This window comes from Capricornis sumatraensis, chromosome 13 (assembly GCF_032405125.1).
Source record: "Capricornis sumatraensis isolate serow.1 chromosome 13, serow.2, whole genome shotgun sequence".
Taxonomy (NCBI): domain Eukaryota; kingdom Metazoa; phylum Chordata; class Mammalia; order Artiodactyla; family Bovidae; genus Capricornis; species Capricornis sumatraensis.
In genome coordinates, this window is record NC_091081.1 from 74,546,314 (window position 1) to 74,570,166 (window position 23,853).

At 41.0% G+C, this 23,853-nt stretch overlaps 1 protein-coding gene across 1 annotated transcript in view; it reads left to right on the top strand.

Annotated features, from left to right (window-relative positions):
- The window catches only part of PPP1R14C (protein phosphatase 1 regulatory inhibitor subunit 14C), an 89,639-nt gene extending 66,198 nt beyond the window's left edge, over positions 1-23,441 (top strand). Inside the window, exons 2-4 of the mRNA XM_068984820.1 lie at positions 4,725-4,808; positions 6,160-6,192; positions 23,367-23,441. Of these exons, the coding sequence (XP_068840921.1) occupies positions 4,725-4,808; positions 6,160-6,192; positions 23,367-23,441 (192 nt within the window). The remainder of the gene's footprint in view (positions 1-4,724; positions 4,809-6,159; positions 6,193-23,366) is intronic.
- The last annotated feature ends 412 nt before the right edge of the window (positions 23,442-23,853 follow it).

A 23,853-nucleotide genomic window follows, 5' to 3' on the forward strand; every position in this document is an offset into this window, starting at 1 on the left:
CACTCAACCTGACCTCCTCCTGGCTTCTGAGAGAAGCGGGTGCGGGTCCTGAGAAGCTCATCGGTTGGTAGAAAATGCTGATACCTAGTGATTCGGTGTAATTACTCAACGAGTAAATACTTGGTTTGCATCAACCTTCCCACTTAGAAAGCCAAACCCAGGATTTCTCAGCTATATGCCCTTGGGGCATGGCGGTGACCTTGGGATGCTGGCTGTTTTCTTTATTCCTGGCAAGCTCCTTTAAGAGGGGAAGGGGCTTTGCTTTGTCTGGGCCAGAGAGTGAGTGGACCCTAGGGCCATGGTGTCCAGTGAAATGAAAGACCCCATGTCACTTGCCACATGTGGTAGCTGAGCCCTAAAATGTGGCTAAGGTGACTGGGGAACCAGATTTTGAATTCTATTTCATCTTAGTGAATTTAAACATATATACCACATGTGGTGGCCACGTTGGATGGCCCAGACCTCAAGGGTGGGGGAAATGGGTCATACGAGGTCAGAACTTTTGGGGAGCCCGGTACAGTCGTGGTGAGAGGACACCTAATTGCAGACGCTGCCTTGTAGGCGAGACTCTGCCGCTGTGCAAGTAAAAGCTTGTTTGACCAAATTTGGCCTCAAAGCTGAACGATGTTTGCGGGGAAACCTGTGCTGTGCTGTGCTGACGAGGGCATTGTTCATTTATTCTTTTATTTCCTTTCAGAAGAGCAGGCACGGAGCTCCCCTCAGCTGTAATTACTTGAACGAGTTTCTATATCCTGTTTCCTCTACTTGATTTCATTAAACCGTGACATAAATGCATACTTTGCACCCAAAGCGTGTCTAATCACTGAACCCAAATGACTGCTTTGAGAGAGGAGTCAGGGAACTTTGGGCGAGGCTGTATAGACTGTTACACTGATTGAAACTTGTGAGGTTCTTGCTTTTACTTGGTTTTTCTTGAATAGCATCAGCTGAAACAGGCTCTGGGTGTTTTGCCCCTACATGGTGGTTATTAAAGTCGTGCTGAGCTGTGGGCTTAGGTGAATTAATCTTGCACCACATTTGCTAGAATATCCGCACCGTGTGTGCCGTGGCGTCAGTCTTCCCTGGCTCCAGGGAGGGTCCATGTGTTCAGGCGTCATTTATCCCACACTGCGTCTTCCCAGCTGCAATCTGTGTTCATGGGCTGCCAGTTGTCCCGTCATCTAGTGAGTTTCTTTGTTGGTGTGTCAGTTTCCACCAGTCCTTTCACTGTGGAAAGTCTGGCAGCCCCTTGAGAGCCACACTGCTCTTTGTGGCTCCCCAAATGGCTCCCCTCTCCACCCACAATCTTCCTTTCAACCACAATTTCAAATATACACAATATAAGAAGTCAGCACAGGCAGCACTGGAGCAAGAAAATACCAGTGTGAAGGGTAGATGATGAACAGGGAGGCTGGCACCCACACAGGGAAGCATCAGTGTGGTCTTCCCCAGCATCCTGACTGAGTGGAGTGCAGCCCTGGGGTCCTCTGGCATCCTCCCCCAGTAGAGGCCACATCTGTCCCCATCTCTCTGCTCTGTCCTTTGTTCAGTTGCTCAGTCATGTCCAAATCTTTGCAACCCCATGAACTGTAGCATGCCTGGCTTCCCTGTCCTTCACCATCTTCCAGAGTTTACTCAAACTCATGTCCATTGAGTCAGTGATGCCATCCAACCATCTCATCCTCTGTTGCCCTCTTCTCTTCTTGCCTTCAATCTTTCTAAGCATCAGGGTCTTTTCCAAGGAGTCTGTTCTCTTCACATCAGGTGGCCAAAGTATTGGAGTTTCAGCTTCAGCATCAGTCCTTCTGATGAATATTCAGGACTGATTTCCTTTAGAATGGTCTGGTTGGATCTCCTTGCTGTCCAAGGGACTCTCAAGAGTCTTCTCCAGCACCACAGTTCAAAAGCATCAGTTCTTCAGTGCTCAACTTTCTTCACAGTCCAACTTTCACATCCATAGATGACTACTGGAAAAACCATAGACTTGACTAGATGGACTTTGTTTGCAAAGTCATGTCTCTGCTTTTCAATATGCTATCTAGGTTGGTCATAACTTTCCTTCCAAGGAGTAAGCATCTTTTAATTTCATGGCTGCAATCACCATCTGCAGTGATTTTGGAGCCCAAAAAAATAAAGTCTGACACTGTTTCCACTGTTTTCCCAGATATTTCCCATGAAGTGATGGGACCAGATGCCATGATCTTCATTTTCTGAATGTTGAGCTTTAAGCCAACTTTTTCACTCTCCTCTTTCACTTTCATCAAGAGGCTTTTTAGCTCCTCTTCACTTTCTGCCATAACGGTGGTGTCATCTGCATATCTGAGGTTCTTGATATTTCTCCCGGCAATCTTGATTCCAGCTTGTGTTTCTTCCAGTCCAGCGTTTCTCATGATGTACTCTGCATAGAAGTTAAATAAGCAGGGTGACAATACACAGCCTTGTCGTACTCCTTTTCCTATTTGGAACCAGTCTGTTGTTCCATGTGCAGTTCTAACTGTTGCTTCCAAAGCCCTGGGGAGGGCTTAAAAATGGTTATCTCATTTGAAAGAATGGCTCTGTACCAGCCCAAGAGACAGACTGGCTGGATAAAAGTGTGGGCTGGATGGCTTCCAGGGAAGGAGGGAAAAGGCTCAGCAGCCCAGCCAGCTCTAAGCGGAGCACAGTGATGCTGTGTTCATTGCCTCATGTAGACTGAGTCTTAGGGCCTGTAAGGTACTGTCAAATATTCCCATAGACAGATACATACCTCCAACCCTGTACTGCTTTTCTGATGTCCTGGAAGACCAGGTGATTATGTTTTAATTTTATTCCTATCCCTACCCTCCAGCAAGAATCATTCTTCCCCAGTTCTAAGGTCATTTGGCTTCTCTAAGGAGACTTGCTTTTTCCTTCCCATTTTTTGTTAGTATTATTAACAATTTTAAAAAGAGATTTTAACTTTAATAAGACTAACGTCTTAGACTTGCCCCTCTACTTTGGGTTCAGTTTTCCTTCTGCTTTATCTGAACTTTCCAATATCGACTTCATATCTTATAATAGTTAAAAAAAAAAAAAACACACAATAGTCACCTATTTACAAGCATTTACAAGGATTTCCCTGGTGGCTCAAACAGTAAAGCATCTGCCTACAATGTGGGAGTCCTGGGTTCGATCCCTGGGTTGGGAAGATCCCCTGGAGAAGGAAATGGCAACCCACTCCAGTACTGTTGCCTGGAGAATCCCATAGACGGAGGAGCCTGGTGGGCTACAATCCATGGGGTTGCAAAGAGTTGGAGGTGACTGAGCGACTTCACTTTCACTTTCACTATTTACAAGGGTTTGAAGAGCTCTGTGTCAGGAACTGGGATACAGACAGCAATAAACATTTTCTTATTATTTCACAGTAGTATATCATCTGCCTCAGTTTCCTCAAAACACTTGGGTCCTCACTTTTGTGTAGGAGCAGGAAAAAGAGTGGTTGAGCACCATTAGCTAGTGAAAAATGCACTTTGCTAGAAAGGAAATTCTCAGAAAGTCAGCCTTGCCTTTGAGGACCAGACAATGCAGCTGGCACCGAGCAGTGAAGCCCAGGTGGACGCGCAGGTGTCCACGCACAAGTTTCTCTCTGACTTCTGTAAATACTCCTCGCCCTCCCTGAGGCTGGGACGAGTTGGCATGCAGGTGACTCCTCATGGGAAGGGGAAATGCGAAATTAAAGCACTCTTCTAAATGCAATCTTTCTCTCTGCTTTCTCAGACTGAGACGTGGGGAATATCAGGTAACAGAGAGGAGAGGGAGCCGGGGTTGACCGGGCGCTGGAGGTCAGATTCCAGATCAGGCGCTGGAGGTCAGATTCCAGATCAGGCGGTCTATCACTGCACTGCCGCTGCACTTCCTCGCCCTCTGTTATGGACGGGATGTCTTTGGCTGCAGGAATATTAAACTCGATTTACAATAATAGGGCTCTACTGGAATGTAGGTGGGCTTCAGAGGCGACATTTTCTAGAACCCTCTTTTCTTACTTCTCCCCAGTCTGCCCACCATGAGTCAGACTCTCCCTTCATGATTGCACAATGGTTGCAGCAGTTTCTAGGTAACGGGCTGCCTCAGCCCGCTCTCCAGCCAGGATGCTGCTGTTGAAAGAGCATCGAGTCTGTAACTGGGGCTGGGGTGACACTGACCCAAGAGCCCTGGCTCAGAAACCCCTGGTGGACTCAGGTTTTTCCAGACCCAGAGCTAGGAAGGGAGATGCAGATCCATGTCCCCCTGTACCCCCGACCCTCAAAAACAGACAAAGTAGTCACCAAGGGAAGTGTAGATGTTGGGTGGGAAGCTGCAAGTCACGCTACTCTTCCTATAATTGATCAACCCCCGATTAAAAACTCAGAAAGGCAATTTCCTCTCAGAAAGTGGGAAATCCTCATTGTTGAGGTAGCATTAGTGTCTGCTTTGTGACGCTAATGTCTCCTTTGCTCCCACTCCTCCCTCTGTTCCTTTTCCCTCCTTCCCCTTCCCACCTCTTCTTCATTTTTCTTCTCTTTCCTCCTTTCTGTCCTACTTCCCCTTCCTTCTTCTTTCCCTCCTCTTCCTCCGAGTTTCTTCCCTGTGCCCCCACCCCCGTTAATTGTCAGCACGTCTATATGACTCAATGACATTTGTTCGATACAGTGCGTATCTTACTAAGACATTGGTTCGATACAATGCAGTATCTTACTAAATAGAATGTTTCCATATTTGTCCCCCAGGAAGAAGAAATGCCCGATGTGGAAATTGACATTGATGATCTTCTTGATGCAGACAGTGAAGAAGAGAGGGCTTTAAAATTACGAGTAAGTAGTATTCAAAATCTCGATTCTTTGATGAATGCTTGAATCCACTTGGGTCTCCAGAGCATGGCTCTCACTGATCCTGCCCTCGGGTGGTATTGGCACCAGCACTTGGGCAATGGCAGTTTGCAGAGGGAATCAATAGGAGGCTGAGTATTCACCCACATAAACTGCATATCTGGGGATAAAACAGCCCAAAGGACCTGACTATAGTCAGATCTTACAACACCTTACAGATATGGGTTTCTTCAGCTCCAACTTCTTGGGAGAAGGATGGTTCTGCCTCCAGAGATCCATTTGCCAGAGAAGGAAGGCATGTCCCACAATTGTATGAGAAGGAGAGGGGCTGAGCTAGAACTGGAATACCTAAACCCAGGATTCCGGTCTTGCAGTTGTGGATTATACCATTCATGAAATTCATTTCTAGATAAGATTGTTTACAACATAATTCTAATAAAATATCTTTTATTGGTTCATGCTCACCTAATATAATGGATATTGAGATTCCCCCATTTCCTTTGTCCAGAGCAAAAAAATACTTATTTCCCTTTCCACAGGAAGTCAAATCTATCATTTTAAAATCGGCATTTGTGAGTTTCTAAAACCAATTAACCTGTGACCTGCCATGGTTCTCACTGTTCATTGATAATTACTGTTAATGGCTGTTAGTTATCACAGAAGACAAATGATCACTAGAGGCAAGTAAAGGACATATTTAAATGTGTTAATGTGTTTAGTGTGTTAATAATTACTGGTGTCTCAATTTAATGTGGTAGAGCCAGGCTCTTATTTCTTGTTGGTAAATTAGTTGGGAGATGAAAGCATCCCAGTTACGAAAGTTACAAAAGCAAAACAAAAACAAGCAAAAAACCCCAGGCACCAGTTCTGTAGAAAATGTAATGACATAAATTTTTTTTTTAATCAAAAAAGTAATTACCTGAAAGAAGCTTTAACTGCCATCAGGTCACCCTGTCTGGTTCCCAGGGAAGGATAACCAAAGCCTGCAGAGGTGAGACAAGCTGCTTTGTGATTGAATCACAGCCAGGCTCTCATTCTCCACGTCCAGTGTGATTGTCACCATCTCTCACAGGCTGTCTCAACTTAAGTGTACCCAGATTGTTATGAACCACATAGGCAGCCCGAAGGACAGATGTGTATGTGTGTGTTCTAAAGAGTGAAAGTGAAAGGTACAGTTTTGTGTCTTCAGAGGGCTAACAGATAGTGAAATACAGTGTGATTCTTGGTAGTCAGTATGAAATATTGATTTACCCTGTTAATAATGTTATAAAAATTAAATGATTTCACTTAAATGATGTTGAATTTTAAAATAAAGCTTCTGTGTATTTTCTTCTAGGAAGCTCTTGTAGACTGCTACAAACCAACAGAGGTAAGCAAATCACTTTCCCTAAATGTCAAGTTTGAGCTGGTTTTTTCATCTTTTTTAATTAAATCAATTTCTCTATTTTTAAGAAAGAACCACAATAAGTGGTTTGATTATGTGTACACTAAGTAACCATTATATCCATAAGTGAAGTGCATGTGTTTGAGTAACACTGACTTCCGTATTTGTAAACCTAAACATGTCTGGTTCTGGAAGACTTAAAACTAATAGAATTGGGTGTGTTGCATGCTTTTATATCATATAAAAGCCAAACTTCAAAGGAAATTAAGAAGATTTGGAATCATTTTAGCAAAAATTCTAGATTTATGACTGGAGAATACATTCTATTAGTGTAGAGGTATGTATTTTTAAAAAGCTTAAAGCTGATTCTGTTATTCATAATTGAATGGTTGCCTTTATTGGAAGGATACATTTTATGCTTTGTGTGGATATTCATCAAGAGCATAAGTATTAATGTAAAACACATGGATATTAGTTTGATTAGACCAAAGCATTTAATGAATACTCTAATGACCAGTGTACAAATTAAGGATTTGATCATTTATGAAAATATATGTAAAAGAGGTATTTGCCCTTTGCTCCTATGATAAGTAAGAGAAATTAGAAGGTCTATCAGATGTTTTGAAGTTAATTTACTGTATCAAAGCAATAATGAGAGGACTTCTATTTTTGATGTGGTATAACTACAAAGTGAGAGGAAAGCATGCTTTTAAGAGTGTGTAAAATTTAAATGAATGGGAGGTTTTAGGGTCATTTGCCTTGAGGTCAGTTACTTATTTGAGCTTTATTCTTACAATCTCCAGTTTTCCTTTATATTGATTACATACTGTATTCATAGAGATTTAAAAATTTTAGTCATCAAAACATATATATTTTTAATCAATGTGATATACATATTTATAATTTTGAAAACCCAAAACAGGCTTATGATGAAAAAGTAGCAATGTCTTTCCCATTCCTTAGTTCCCCTCCCTAGAGTATATATTTTATATTTATGTATCTTTATATAACAACAATTTTGGCTGTTTCCCTGCTGTTTACTCTTATATCGCTAAGTATGAATTTACTACTTTTTTCACTCCTTGACATAAGAGAAATATGATAGATCTCTTACTCTCCACACAATTCATTTCCTTCCATCCCCTCAATAAAATTATATAACAGTATTGTTTTAACCCAGTAATCAAGATTAATAATATTACAATTTAAACAAATGTTTTTCACTGATAAGTCAAACAGTGAAATATTACCAATGCTTCTTTCTTGCATAGCCGTTTGTTTCTCCTAGAGCTGATAAGTACCTTGTCATTTGTTTTTGTCTAGTGCCTATTGGTATTTTTTGTTGAACTCTCCAGAATCTTTGTCTATGTAGTATATTTTTTGTATGCTCAAATGCATCATTACTCACTCTACACCAGGCTTTCCTCCTGGAGCCCCTTTGCAACAATATGGAAAAGTTATTCTCTGGGTCTGCTGAGTAGCTATTGTGTTGAGACTTCTGTTCACTGCTGTCCCATGTCAGATGCTTTGTTTCTTAAATCCCAGTCTTCCTCATTTAAGTTGGAGTACATCATCCTACAATAGCTTTCTGGGAAAGGATGTATAAAAGGTAAAATTTTTGAATCCTTGTATATATAAAAGTGTATCTTGATTGATAGTTTGGACGGTATAGAATTCTAAATAAAATTCATTTCTAAAACTCAATTTTAAGGGCATTATTCTATTGTTGTATTACTTCGGTTGTGAAGAATTCTGAAGCTTTTTCCATTCTCAGAATCTAGGTGACCTATTCTTTTCCTTTCAGTTAACTTGGATTATCTCCATGTTTTGGAATTTTACAATGATATGCTTTAGGGTGGGTTCTTTTCTGTTCATATTCTGGGTAATTTGTAAACTCTTTTAGTCTGAAGATTTATGCCTTTCAGCTCTTCAAAACTAACTTTTTACTATTTATTATTTTTATAAATTTTTCCCCTCAATATTCTGTATTTTTGGTTCTCTTATTATTCAGGTGTTACATCTTCTGGATGGAGCCTCTAATTTCTTATCTTTTTCCTTTTGTTTTTCGTCTCTTTGATTTTTTGTTCTACTTTCTGAAAGATTTCCCTGACTTTATCTTCTACACTTTTTATTGATATTTTAAAATTTCAGCTGTCTTATTTTTAATATTCAAGAACTGTTTCTTGATCACTGTTCACTATTTTGTTTGAGTATTTCTTCTCATATTATGGATGCATTTATTTCTTTTTTCTTTTTGAGGATATCAGTCAATGTTTTGTTTCCTTTTGAAGATTATTCTGCTCTCTGCATTTTCTCTTTTTTCTCTGAATCACCTTTTTCTCTGTCTTTGTCCATCCTTGCTAATTCTGGGCAGTGTATTCATGTTTGAATGTTAGGACTCAGTAAGCTGATTGGAATATGTGTGTATGAGCACAATTTGTCCATTGGTGGGTCTCACCATGGAGTGACCAGGTTGCAAATCAGATTTTTTTTTTTCATTGTATGTGGGTATGGAGAAGGGGGTGCATTCCAGGTGGTTCAGTGGTAAAGAATATGCCTGCCAATGCAAGAGATGCAGAAGACACAGGTTCTATTCCTGGCTCAGGAAGATCCCCTGGAGTAGGAAATGGCAACCCAATCCAGTATTCTTGCCTGGAGAATCCCGTGGACATAGGAGCCTGGTAGACTATAGTCCATAATGTTGCAGAGAGTCAGACACGACTGAGCGCAAACACACACACACACCCATATGGAACAGGGGGCTTCTCACACTGTTGCTGTTTGGACATCTCCTTTCTGGAGAGGTTTTTAGGTTTTTCTGTTTTATTTTTTTTAAGATTTGACCCGGTAACCTCCTATCAGAGGGTTGATAATCTGACTTTAGGCTTTGTCGAAGTGAGGACAGAACGGCAGCACGTGAGTCCCCCTTTAGCTCTTCGGGGACTAGAACTCCTTTATTTATACATAGTTGGGAAATTAAGAGTTAAAACAATTAGATATTTGGAGAGCAGTATCGAATTGTTGCGAAGGGTTGGACAAGCTTAGTGGAATCTTAGTCAGGAAAAGTGATGAATTGTGCCGATAAATTAACACGTGACGTGGGGGTGAGGGACGGCTGCTGAGAGTAGGTGCAGACTGGTGGGTGTAGACATGCCCCGTACTCACTTATCATTCCCTTTTTTCTTCAGTTCTTCTGCGTGGGGAAGTGCATCTTTTGGTATTTAGGTGAGAAAGGTTGGATATGCATGAGAGGCCTCCTTCCCTTTCCCCCAGGTTTTGCAATGTTCAAGGAGAAAAGTGTTTACACTCCTAATAATTAAATGAGATGAAGGATCTTTTCCTCCTGCAATAATAGTATTCCTTAAAGCAGAGACATTACCGACAAAGGTCCATATAGTCAAAGCTATGAGTTTTCCAGTGGTCATGTATGGACATGAGAATTGGACTAAAAAGAATGCTGAGCACAGAAGAATTGACGCTTTTGAACTGTGGTGTTGGAGAAGACTCTTGAGAGTCCCTTGGACGGCAAGGAGATCAAACCGGTCAATCCTAAAGGAAATAAGTCCTGAACATTCATTGGAAGGACTGATGCTGAAGCTGAAACTCCAATACTTTGGCTATCTGATGTGAAGAACTGACTCATTGGAAAAGACCCTGATGCTGGGAATGGGTATAGGCAAGAGAAGAGAACAACAAAGGATGAAATGGTTGGATGGCATCACTGACTCACAATGGACATGAGTTTGAGTAAGCTCTGGGAGTTGGTGATGGACAGGGAAGCCTGGCATGCTGCAGTCCATGGGGTCGCCAAAGAGTCGCATACACTAAGCAGCTGAACTGAGCTGGTCTCTCTGAGGAGGCTTATGAGATGAGAGGATGTGGTATTTGAATGTTCCTCGGAGTCCCAAAGGAAGAAGGAGGGAAAAGGTGCTGGAGTTTATGAGAGAGCCTATCTTGCCCCCTTTTTTAGCTCATGGTTCCTAGGAATAGAAATGGTATAAAATGCTGGGAATTTCAGTCAATGTCATTGATGTATTAAAGGATCATTTCAGAAAAGGTTGGATAGTTTTGTCTTTAAGCTTATGTGTACAAGAAACAGAGTTTACTGGCACCTGGATTGTGATGATAAAAATAATAGCTTGTGTTATTGAGAGCTCTAGAGTTCACACTGAGGGAACAAGTATTATCTTATTTAATCCTCACAACCATCACTTGAAGCAGAGAATTTGGGTGACTTGTCTAAGATCTCACAGCAGTGAGCAGAGAGACCCGCGACTTATCCTTGAGTTTCTGACACCTGATCTTGTGCTCTTTCTTTCCATCCTGCCAGTCTTCCTAAGCTGCTTGCACAGCAAGACATGCAAGACATTAAAGGACTTTGACTTATCTCAGCTAAATGCCTGACAATTAATGATGTTCCTTTTCAAGTCGCCTTCTCTGGAAGTACTATTTTTTGATCAAAAGAATTTTACATACAATTGTTATGCCTCTTTGAAGTTAGAAATGTAAGGAAGCCGTCTTTGCTGAATCAGACAGATCTATTTATAGTCTCATTGCAAAGGATGAGTTGGCGGTTGGGGTGGGGACCGGGGAGTGGAAAGAAGACTGGACTTTGAATCTAGAGTCTTATACCAGCACCAAATTTGTGTGACTTATAGCAATTTTCTCAACCTCTCTGAGCCTCCTTTTCTTCCTTTATGAAAATGGAGGTAGTTAATAACCACCTCCTTAGGTTTTAGTAAGGGCTATTTGCAATGAGAATATTATCAGTGATAGCAACAATAATAATAGCTTAGTCATCTCTAAGCACATGCCAGGCACTGATCTAATACATTTCATCTTCACAGCAGAGTTATGAGGTTGGCACTATGATCATCAGTTGAGACACAGAACAGCCTGTGTAAATTGCCTCAGGTGACATAGTTAATAAGTGGAGAAGTCAGGGTACGTAGGAAAGCACATAACATGAAGCTTGCCACATGGCTGGTTGAATCTGGCTCCATATAAGGCAATATTTCTCCATTACATATTAATTGTATAAAATGCCCAAATGCACTGATAATGATATTCTGAAGAGCAGGTTTGAAAGAATCTGCTGATTTCACAGAAGTGATATTGTTCTGTCACAGACTTTGGGTCCGTGGTTTCATCCTGTGTGGCTCCCTGGTTAGGAAGAAAGAGACTTGTATTTGCCCATTTTGATTGATATGCCAAACTGTGGACTCTTGACATTTAAATCTTTCCTGACTTGGGCACTTTAGAAAACACAGCAGTATAATTGAAGTTCCCACACTAATGGATTAGTGATTGACTAGTCAGAGTGATGCTTTCATTTTTTCCACTTCAGTAGAAGCCATTTCTGATGTAGTTGATACTAACATAGAGCTGATAGGTAGAAAAAGGATATTTCTATGTAAAACATGAAGAAAATAAGTAATTTTGCTTTGGTTATTACTTGGATTTGAAGTATGCCAGTGGACTTTGTAGGGCTTCCCAGGTGGCTCGGTGGTAAAGAATCTACATGCCGATTCAGGAGATGCAGGAGACACACGTTCAATCTCTGGATTAGGAAGATCCCTTGGAGGAGGAAATGGCAACCTACTCCAGTGTTCTTGCCTGGAAAATCCTATAGACAGAGGAGCCTGGTGGACTACAGTCCATGGGGTTGCAAAGGGTTGAACATGACGGAGCCACTGAGCATGCACGCAGTGGGTTTTGTAGAAATCAAGGGTGGGGATGTCAAGGCTAATTAGCCAGGCTAGGGGGGAGCAGAGACTTTAGCGACTCTGAGCCATCAGAGTCTGTCCATTGATATGCATGAGAGGTTCACGCAGGATGAGTCAGTCTGTGAGTAGGCGGTGAGAGGCATCTTTGATCCCGGTAGTCGGCTGGGTCATGGAAATGTCATGCCGCATGTGACGGTACAGAAGAAGGATGTCTAACTACTGTTTGCAAATGGGAACTGACTAGCGTTTTCAGAAGGACAGGCCTGCTCTGTTGTTCATCGTGTGTTGGTGGGTAGGAAGGCAGATGCTCTTTCCTTGCTTTGATGTCACAGTGACTCTTATATTGCTGATAGGTTTTGGTGCCGGCCACGGTCACCTTCCTACTCACACCCACCATTTAGTATCTTAATCTGTCGTTTAATTATTGTTCAGTTTATGTGTACATGGAAGTACTCCCAGCCCTGATTACTGCGCTGACTGCAACAGAAAGAAAATGTAAACTAGGAGAATCGGTGTGAGTGACTGGAGAAGGCTTGGCTTGGTGTTTTGCTATATTCTCTTTGTTCATCCGCTCAACAAATATTTATAGAAGATTTCTGTAATCTAGGGACTTAGAGAGGGTGGCGAACATGTGTGTCCAGTTTAAAAACAATCTCTTAGGGACTTCCCTGGTGGTCCAGTGGCTAAGACTCCACACTCCAGAGTCTGGGGACCCGGGTTCCATCCCTGGTCAGGGAACTAGATCGCACATGCTGAAACTAAGACCCAGTGCAGCCAAAATAAATAAAAACATTAAATAACAAATAGAAAATAAGAACAATCTTTTTAAAGGCCACAGCCACCTATGGTGAGAATTTCAATGCTCAAAAAATTTTTAAATAGGGATAAAAGGACAGAAATGCTGGAGTGTCAGCTTATCTCATGGTTCTCTAAGTTAGAAATCAAACTGATGAATGGAGAGTGATTTTAGGGGATCTGTACTTTGCTGGAAAAAGCCAAGGAGGCCACCGTTTTGCTTGTTTAATGGATCTGAGAGCCTGCACGCAGGGAAAACTTTTCTTCTGGCTTCTCACGGGATTTCCTCAAAAGAGACTGCTGTTTGGGGCTGGGAAGAGGAGTAGAACTTGAATGTGAGATTAATGAGTGGAAATCTACCCTCTGAAAACTGTCACCTTCAGAATGATGTTTCTGAAAAGTGAGAATTGGGAAATTACAAAGAAAGACCGGAGTCAGATAGGAACAACATTCTAGCGGTTGGAGCCGTTGGCTACAAGAGGCTAATTATGTGTTAGAGTAATTAGGTGGGTAGATCATAAAGAGTTCAGATTTATTAGGCCAGAAACATGGGACGCTTTATCAAGTGCCAAAAGGGTTTTAGTCCCAGTCTGTCAGTTGTTCACACACTTTCATTGGGGCTCTTTAGGCTCCAGACCTCTTCTGCCTAGGGAGAAAGAGCCAGCATGTGTTGGAGCTGACTTTTGGACCCATTTTTAAAGTAGATTTATTTATGTATTTTATTTTTTGGCTTTGCTGGAAGAACCACATGCATCTTTCCATTGGACTGTCCTCCTCCCCCCAGACATTAATGATTATTATTTTATAAAAGACTCAGTGGAGGAGGTAGAGGCTTTAAAGGGCAGTGACTTTAAACAGTTGGCATTTTCCAGTGATTGATTGTGCTTTTATGGCCTTTTCCTTTTCTATTAAATTCAAGTGAGTGATCATGTGACACCATGATCATGTTTTAAAAGCTGATCAACCCTATATTAAAATCAGCTTTATGTTCTCTTCTTGTGTTTAGATTTATCTGGGCAGGAGAAAAACTATGTTAAAGGCAATTTGACATATGATTTTTGATTTCTGTATCTTTAGCAAAGGGAGTCACAATCACACAAGTCTCAAACAATTTAGAAATGGATTTCTTTCCTTTAGACAAGATTCAGGTGTTTGTACTAAATAATATTGTCCTTCATTGATAATGGGACCCTTGATGAAATTAGTTTTCTTAGGAATTATGAAGTGGGAAATTATAATTCTGCTGAGTTTAGTCCACTGATTATTTACTGGAGTTGGATTACTTATGTGGACTTTATGTGGTATAAATTTCAGGTGTACGGTATGTGAGAAACCCATTAGTAAGTGAAGGAAGAGTTAAATGCCAGTTAGGTTGAATCTGGTGAGGGCAAATGAACTGTTCTGCTGCATATACAAAAAGGTTAGAATTTGGATACAAAATAAATTAATCTAAGAGCAGTGGTCTGTATCTCTAAAATAGATTCATGAGACTGCTCTCATCGGCAGAGCAAATTAATCTTTAATGGTGGATAGTCAAGGAAATTAATGGACAAAATGAATGCAGTTAAGACCTCCAGGAATTTATGTTGGCAGAAGTCATTATAAGCACAGCAGGCACAAACCCTCACCCAAAACAGATTCATAAGCCTCCCTTCAGATCATGAAAAATAGGATCAGTTCTGGTGTGGCCTGTCGGCAAATGAACTCCTCTGAAGATAAACCCTCTCCCCTCCTCTTCTCCCCCAAAAGACGGAGAAGTGAAGTATTTCAGTGATGAGTGATGAAGGCACTGGTGCTGCTGAATAATGCCAGTGACTGAGGAGAGCAAATCCCAGGGTCACACAGGGATGGGCTCGCCCCCAAAGCCACGTTCATCAGGACTGATTCACTGCCTGCTCCTTTGGCATCCTGTGTGACCTGGATAGTCAAGCCAGTGAAAGTCTGCAGCATGATTTTTAAATGCTTAGCTGTTTTGTTGAGGGGGTACATTTTGCCATTTGGAATAGTTTTCAGGTGTTGCCATCATGTTTAAGAAGAGGTACGTACTGCCTACCCTTCCATTGTTCTCACATATCTAATCTTTGCTGGATCTTGAAATTCTTCTCATAGAGCCTGGTAACTATGGTTCACAGTGCTGTTTTGTATATTTGAAAGTTGCTAAGAGAAAAAATTGTAACTGTGTGGTGATGGATGTTAACTAGACTTACTGTCCTGATTATCTTGCGATATATTCTTATATTATGTCATATGGTGGTTTAGTTGCTAAGTCATGTCCAACTCTTGCAATCCCATGGACTGTAGCTTGCCAGGCTCCTCTGTCTATGGGATTCTCCAGGCAAGAATACTGGAGTGGGTTGCCATTTCCTTCTGCAGAGGATCTTCCCAACCTAGGACTCAAACCTGGGTCTCCTGCATTGCAGGCAGATTCTTTACCAACTGAGCTATGAGGGAACCCCATTATGTCGTATACCTGAAACTAATATGTTGTATGTCAATTATATGTCGATTAAAAAAATGAAATTCTTCCATCTCTGCCAATCACAACTTGCCTGATTCCCATGTCATCTGTTGAATGCCAGGCTTTTTGGAAGAAGTGTCAGGTAGCTACATGAAACAGGTGCAAGCTGACTTGATTTGCCATCATTTGGCAGCGAGGCTCAGGGACAGATGGTCCCTGAATGTGCCTTTTTAGGAAATGCTTGGTGCAGTGATTGGGGTGACCAAGAGGAGGCACACAGGAAGTTGCTGATCCTCATGGGTTCCAGCCTTCAGAATCCTCCCCTGCTGTCTTCTCTTCATGCCACCTAAGGGGTGGGTGGTGTTCTTTGGCAAGCAGGTAAAGCCCCCAGAGTTCTGCCGGGCGCCCTTTGTCAGAACTTGCATGTTGCACATGATTGTTCTCCTTGGTGACATCATTCACCAAGCGGCAGTTTTAAGCATTTCTTTGGAAAAATCTGTTTGTCGGGAAATATTTCTCATCAAGGGGCTGCATCATAATATCCATTTATCTTGTTTATCTTTTCCAATGACTTGAAACGCTTGAAAGAGCGACATGAGTGAGTGCAGCTTAGTCATGCCCACAGCAGCGGTCTGTAGTGACACCCAGATTTCTCCTTCTCCCGCTTTTCGAGGGACCCACCCAGAGCAGCGCAGTGTCTTCACTAACAGATGAGTCACTTTGAGCGACTAGGGAAGGGCTGCAGACGCCTGGCTCTGGTGATAATTGCAAAACGCGCATCCATCTGCTGCCTCTGGCACAGACCCCAGCAGGCGAGAGGGGGTGGCAGCTGAAAGCCACAGGGCCCAGGAGGGATTAGGAACGAGAGCTCAGAGTGTGGCCACTGCAAGGCCATGCCCCGTGCCAGCCCACACCGCCCAAACTCCAGAGCAAGGAGGGACCTTCTGTTTTCACGAAGCTGCCAGGTCCCCTCAGAAGCCTGCTTTGCTTTTTCTTTCCTAGGAGTCTCTTCATAAATCTGGTGGCCGCTTGTCATTGAGTCAGGTTTCCAGGGTCACTGGAGATGTTTCTTTTCTTTCTTTTGTTCTTTGATCTCTTCTGTGTGTGTGCTTGTGCACAGCTCTCCTCCATTCGCTGCCCTCCCCACCTCCAGCATCCTAGACTCCACTCTTCCCCAAGAGTTCCTCCTCTTCCCTAACTCTCCCAGGAGGCCTAGTGTTCCAGCAGCTGAAAGGAGAACTCTGGAACCTTCCTCCAGAGTAGCTGGGGCCAGTTGATACTTTGCACCGTTCCAGCCTTCTCCACTGACATACAAAGATTCTCATGTTTTCTCTCCCTGTTGCTTCACTTTAATGCCTCGCTATGTGGATTAATTGCTTTTTGTACTTATTTCTTGGCTTTACAAACCTTTGCTGAGCACCTCCTGTATTATGCACCGTGCTAGGAAAACAAGAAGGAATTGGATTCTTGCAGCCAAGTAGGAGTGACAAGTGTGCAGGGATTATCTTGAATCCTTTATATGAATAATACTTTGTAACATTTCTTCTTCAGCCTGCTTATTGTGTCCAACATGAGACTTCTGAGATTTGTCCATGCTCATACAGAAGGCTCTAGTTTATTCATTTTTATTGATTTCCTGTACAATAACATTGTTTAAATATAGATAATCCTCTTTACTATAATTCATGACTACATTAAAAACTGACATGGATCTGTTTGCTAAGACACTAGATTTTTATGGGCATCTGCTTTCTACTCATTAGAAAATCTACTGTTTATCTGAGAATGGTAAAAAAGAAAGAAAGAAAGAAAAGGCTAGTATCTTAGTCATTATGTCTTCACCTCATAGGAAACCTAGAAAGGTCTCTGGGTCTCCCAGGTCTATACTATAGAACAATATAGTCTTATGTGTCTCTCTACCCCTACTCAAGTGTCTTCTGGAATTCCTTGTGAATTTCAGTGGGCACCTTGGCAACAGAACTTTCTATTACTCTGCTGACTTTTAAGAGTTAAATAATTCCAAAATTTAACATTTTTGAACTGTCCAGTCTTATCTTCCTAAAATAGTGTGTTACTCACTAACTCTCCTTGCCAAATAAAGGCCCCTCAAATACTAAGTGTTAACTGCAAAGAAGTTAGGTGAAGCTCCTCTTCTCTCCCCAAATCGAGTTATTTGGAGTCTCAAGTGAATGTAAGCACCGCAAACACAGGTCTTTCTCAAAGAAGGCAATAACATTATATGTTACAATATACTGTAACATATTTATCCCCTCTTCTGCTATTCACTTAGGCTGTCTTTATTAACATACAGCATGATTGTCTATGTAGAAAATCCAAGAGTGTACCCAAAAGTTATCAGAAATAATGAGTTCAGCAAGCTTGCAGGATACAAGATAAATATATAAAAATGCAGCATTGTATTTCTATATACTAGCAACAATCAAAATTGAAATAAATCCACGCCACTCACAATAACATCAACAATATTAAATACTTAGAAATAAATCTGACAGAAGATGTGTAATATTTGTACACTGAAAACCAAAAATGTTGCTTAAACAAGACTTAAATGGGTACAGAGATATACCCTTTTCATGGGTGAGAAGATTTATTATTGTTAAGATGTCAGTTCTCTCCAAATTCATCTATAGATTTAATGCAGTCTCAATGAAAACCCAGCCAGTTTTCATTGGTAGGCATTTACAAACAAAACACATCTAAAATTATCAAGGAAATTTAAAGGACCTAGAATAGTTTTGAAAAAAATTAATAAATTTGGCTGATTCACATTACCTGATTTAAGACTTATTATAAAAATCTACACTTTCCTTATTGGTGTAAGGATAGACACATAAATAGATCAATGCCTCAGCTGTTCTACTCCTAGGTATTTACCCAAAATAAGAGGAAGCATATTTCATTCAAAGACTTGTACATGATGTTTTTAGCAATTTTTTTTATGATTTGTGTAGTTTTCTATCTTTGAAATTGCTTTACAATATTGTGTTAGTTTCTGCCATACAGCAACATGAATCAGCCATAGGTATACATATGTCCCCTCCCTCTTGAACCTCCTCTTCCACCTCCCACCCCATCCTACCCCTCCAGCTTGTCACAGAGCACTGGATTTGAACTCTCAGCATCATACAGCAAATTCCCACTGGCTATCTATTTTACGTATGGTAGTGTATATGTTTTAATGTTCAGTTCAGTTCAGTCACTTAGTCGTGTCCAGCTCCTTGCAACCCTATGGACTGCAGCACGCCAGGCTTCCCTGTCCATCACCAACTGCTGGAGCTTGCTCAAACTCATGTCCATCCAGTCGGTGATGCCATACAACCATCTCATTCTCTGACGTCCCCTTCTCCTCCTGCCTTCAATCTTTCCCAGCATCAGGATCTTTTCCAGTGAGTCAGTTCTTCGCATCAGGTGGCCAAAGTATTGGAGTTTCAGCTTCAGCATCAGTCTTTCCAATGAATATTCAGGACTGATTTCCTTTAGGATGGACTGGTTGGATCTCCTTGCCGTCCAAGGGACTGCAGTGTTTCAGTGTTGCTCTTTCAGTTCATCCCTCCCTCTCCTTCCACCACCATGTCCATAAGTCTGTTCTCTATGTCTGCGTCACCCCTGCTGCTCTGCAAATAAGTTCGTCAGTACCATCTTTCCAAATTCCATATATATTAATGTACAATATTTATTTTTCTCTTTCTGACTTACTTCACTCTATATAATAGGCTCTAGGTTCATCCACCCCATCAGAGCTGGCTCAAATGCATTCCTTTTTATGACTGGGTAATATTTCATTGTATATATGTACCAAAGCTTCTTTATCCATTCATCTGTTGATGAACATCCAGGTTGCTTCCATGTCCTAGCTATAGTAAAGAGTGCTGCAGTGAACACTGGGGGTGCATGTGTCTTTTTCGGTTATGGCTTCCTCAGGGTATATGCCTAGTGGTACTGTTGGATCACATGGTGGTTTTACTCCTAGTTTTTTAAGAAATCTCCATACTGTTCTCCACACTGGCTGTATCAGTTTACATTCCCACCAACAGTGCAAGGGGATTCCTTTTTCTCCACACTCTCTCTAACATTTATGTTTTTAAGCAATTTTATCCGTAATAGCCCCAAAGTGGGAATAACTCAAATTTCCATCAACAGGTGACTAGGTAAACAAATTGTGATACTTCTCTAAAGTGATATGCCAATTGGCAACAAAGTAGGAATGAACTGTTAATACATGCAGCAGTATTACTGAACCTCAAAATAGTTTTGCTGAGTTAAAGAAGCCAGACTAAAAAGTATAGAGTGTTATAATTGTATTTATAGAAAACTCTAGAAAATGCAAATGAATCTAGAATGACCAAAAACATATCAGTGTTTTCCTGGGGCAGGAGAACTGGGGTAGGTAGGAGGGGAGGATTACAAGGAAAATGAAAAATCACCTGGAGGTGTTAGATAATGTCCATTCTATTCACTGTGCAGATAGTATGCCCATAGTAGTTGTATACTTCAACTATGTGTATTTTGTGGCATATCAATTATATCTTAGTGAAGCTGTTTACAAAAAAAGTCCCTGGGATCCTTTCAGTGTTAAGAGCTTCCATCCCAACCATTCTATTAAAATTTCTCTCCTCCAAGACACAACGGCCCCTTTCTTGCCTAATTCAGTAGCTTTGTCTTTGACTTAATCTCTCATCAGTAATTCCTTCTTTTGGCTTCTTAACCACACACTTCCTTCGCAATATTGGAAATCAACTAAACTTCAATTTTTAAAAAATAATAAAATGAAACCAGAACACTTTCTTGAGTTTCCCCTAATTTCATTGGTTCCTCTTTTTCAGTCTCCTTTGCTGGCTCCAAGCCTTTAGATCTCACTTGTTAGGGAGCCTCTGCCCTTGGTCTTTGGCCTTTTGTTCCTCTCTATTTGCACTTTTCTCCAAGGTTTTGGCATCTAGTTTTGTGATTCCAAGTACTGTCATCTTGAGCAGTTCAACAGAATTTTCTGAGATGATGGAAAAATCCTACTGTTCAATATGATAACCATTAGCTAGTTTAACATATTATATGTGGCGACTGAGTATTTGAAATGTGGCTTGTGTGACTAAGGAAGTGAATTTTAATTTTTATTTATTTTAATTAGTTTAAATTGAAATAGCCACATGTGGTTAGGGGTTAATGTATTGAATAACCTTGGTCTAGATTCCTGTGTTTACAAATGATAGATGTTAACCATTACGTGATCTTGATCTGTATTTTTTCAAAATAGAGTAGAATAGAAGATATCTTACATATAGTATTACATATAGTATTTTTATATGAAGCTTTTGTTTCCGTCTTGCATCTTTTTGTACTAGGTTGCTATAACTATATAGATCACAAGACTTTTCGGGTTTTTCGTTTGTTTTTGTTTTTAGTTGAAAGCCATTTAGATCAGTGCTAGTCATACCCATATTTATGTTTTCTGTCCAAGTTCAGAAATGGTGGTGATTAAAATGTTTATGTCCTTTGACCTACTACAGAATAGCTCTCCAAGGGGAATAATCCAAATTGTATACAGAGATTTATACGCAAAGATGTTAATTGTGGAATTGTTTATACTTTTGAAAAGCCAGAAACCAACCAAATATCCAGTGATGGAGGAATTAAACAGATCGTAGAACATCCATATAATAAAGGACTGTATAACTATTAAAATTTATTTTTAAAATAACTATTTAATGTTGTGGGGAAAAGACTTGACATACTGCTAAGTGTGGGCTTTCCTGGTGGCTCAGATAATAAAGAATCTGCCTGCAATGCAGGAGACCCGGGTTCAATCACTGGGTTGGGAAGATTCCCTGGAGAAGGGAATGGCTACCCACTCCAGTATTCTTACCTGGAGAATTCCAAGGACAAAGGAGCCTGGCGGGCTGGAGTCAGAGTCTGTGGGGTCACAAAGAGTTGGACATGACTGAGTGACTCACACACACACACACTGCTAAGTGCAAATAAAGGATATATTTATATAGTATAATCTTAATTAGGTAAAAATAATTTCCATAGAAGAAAATATGTTAATAGTGGTTCGTTCTGAGGAGTAATTGTTATTGGTTTATATTTTCTAGGTTTTCTAGAAAAAGCACATGTAACTTTCATATTAGCAAAAAGATTATTAAAAACGAAATCATGGCAGCTCATCATATATTAACTGTTTAAGCATATTATGTTTTAGAGCTGGATAGAAGCACAGGAACCATTTAGTCTGGGATCTATGGCTCAGGGTTGTAATTGGTGGGTGACTGTCTGAGAGCTGTTTTTCAGAGGTCTTAAAGGAGAGGAAGTCTTAACATTTTTGCTCTCGGATGTCCCTGCTGTGCACAGTTATATCAATTGGTAGCTGTCCCTTGCTGATCAGAAAGTCTGATTGGCTGTCAACTTTGTTTCAGCAAATCTAAAAAAAGGAAGACAAAGTAATTATTATCTAATAAATGTGACTTATTTAGTAGCCAGAAACTTTAATACATAAGGCAACAACAAAAGATTGCTAATGGCTTGAACTGAGAACTATTCTAGATTGTTCTTTGGGTTCTGATCCATGAATAGTCACAACATCATTTTTGTAGGTCTTCCCACTATTTTGTTTTAAATGAAATTAGAGTGGAATAAAAAAGAGTGTGTGGCATATCAGTTCAGTTCAGTTCAGTCGCTCAGTCGTGTCTGACTCTTTGCAACCCCATGAATTGCAGCACGCCAGGCCTCCCTGTCCATCACCAACTCCCGGAGTTCACTCAGACTCACTTGCATCAAGTCAGTGATGCCATCCAGTCATCTCATCCTCTGTTGTCCCCTTCTCCTCCTGCCCCCAATCCCTCCCAGCATCAGAGTCTTTTCCAATGAGTCAACTCTTCGCATGAGGTGGCCAAAGTACTGGAGTTTCCGCTTTAGCATCATTCCCTCCAAAGAAATCCCAGGGCTGATCTCCTTCAGAATGGACTGGTTGGATCTCGTTGCAGTCCAAGGGACTCTCAAGAGTCTTCTCCAACACCACAGTTCAAAAGCATCAATTCTTTGGCACTCAGCTTTCTTCACAATCCAACTGTCACATCCGTACATGACCACAGGAAAAACCATAGCCTTGACTAGCTGGACCTTTGTTGGCAAAGTAATGTCTCTGCTTTTCAATATGCTATCTAGGTTGGTCATAGCTTTTCTTTCAAGGAGTAAGCGTCTTTTCATTTCATGGCTGCAGTCACCATCTGCAGTGATCTTGGAGTCCCCCAAAATAAAGTCTGACACTATTTCCACTGTTTCCCCATCTATTTCCCATGAAGCGATGGGACCAGATGCCATGATCTTCGTTTTCTGAATGTTGAGCTTTAAGCCAACTTTTTCACTCTCCTCTTTCACTTTCATCATAGTAAGTGTTCATTCTTCAAGTTTTTATTTCAGATATATTTTTGTATGTACTGAATTGTAAATATAAATGTGTCTTGTTTTTCTTTTCAAACTGTGATTTGCAGTCCAAAAAAGTCAAGAGACTTCTACTATGATCTAGACCCATGGTTCTCAGTAAGATCCTGAGACCAGAAGCATAGGTATCACCTGGAAGCTTGTCAGAAATGCAAGTTCTCAGGCCACAGCCTGTATCTACTGAATCAGAAACTCTGGGGGAGTGGGCCCAGGACTCTGGAGTTTGTTTAATAAGCCCTCCTGCCCACCTGTGATTTGATGTGCATTCAAGTTTGAAAACCACGGGTCTAGTTTAGCTATTTCAAGTGAGGTTCAGAGACTAACGCTGGCATCATTTGGTGGCCAGTTGGAAATGCAAAATATTCAGCCCCAACCAGACTTATTCATTCAGAATCCACACATTTCCCTGGTGAGTTGTAAGCAAGTGTTAAAGATGTAGTGAAGTTTGCGTAGCATTGATCTAAACCACATAGGCCTTCAGGGGCCAAGTAGATAATGTCAATGAGTGAAGGCAGCTTGGTTTTCTCTTTAGAGAGAGTACAGCAGTGAGAACACAAGATGGTGAGAAGTTTAAGTATCTTCATTTGTTTAAAAAATGTCCTATACTGTGCCAGTTGGGTTAACACACCCAACCAAGCTCATCAATTAAGGTTAGCTGCCTTAAGCAGATTTTAAACCCTTATTTGAATAGTGTCTCTCTCATAATAACTTCTTCTGATCTCTTTTAGGAGTTCATTAAGGAGCTGCTCTCTCGGATAAGAGGCATGAGGAAATTGAGCCCCCCACAGAAGAAGGCTGTATAATTCCAGCCCAGGTGGAACTCTGCTGGAGAAGCAGGGAGGAATTTGGACTTCACGAAGACTTTTCTTAAAGAACTGTTGTCCTTATGAGCAACTTTTTTGGGGGTGGGGAGGGGTGATATCTATTAGACATTTATTCAAGAGTGTTCCTTTTTTGCTTTTTAAAGGTTTGGTTGGTGTAATATTTTAATAGCAAGGATATCACAGACTCTGGCTTCAGCCCAACCAGAGAGCATCAGATCAGGCAGACATGCAAGGAGGGGCTGGACCAGGCAGCATCTTCTTGGAGAAACCAGATATTAAGGACCTAATGATACAGGGATGATGGTTTTCTTACAGCTAGTTTGGTAATACTTTTTTCTTGAGTTGTACATTTGACACAAAGGTCCAATTTCTTGTACTTGTATATATCTAC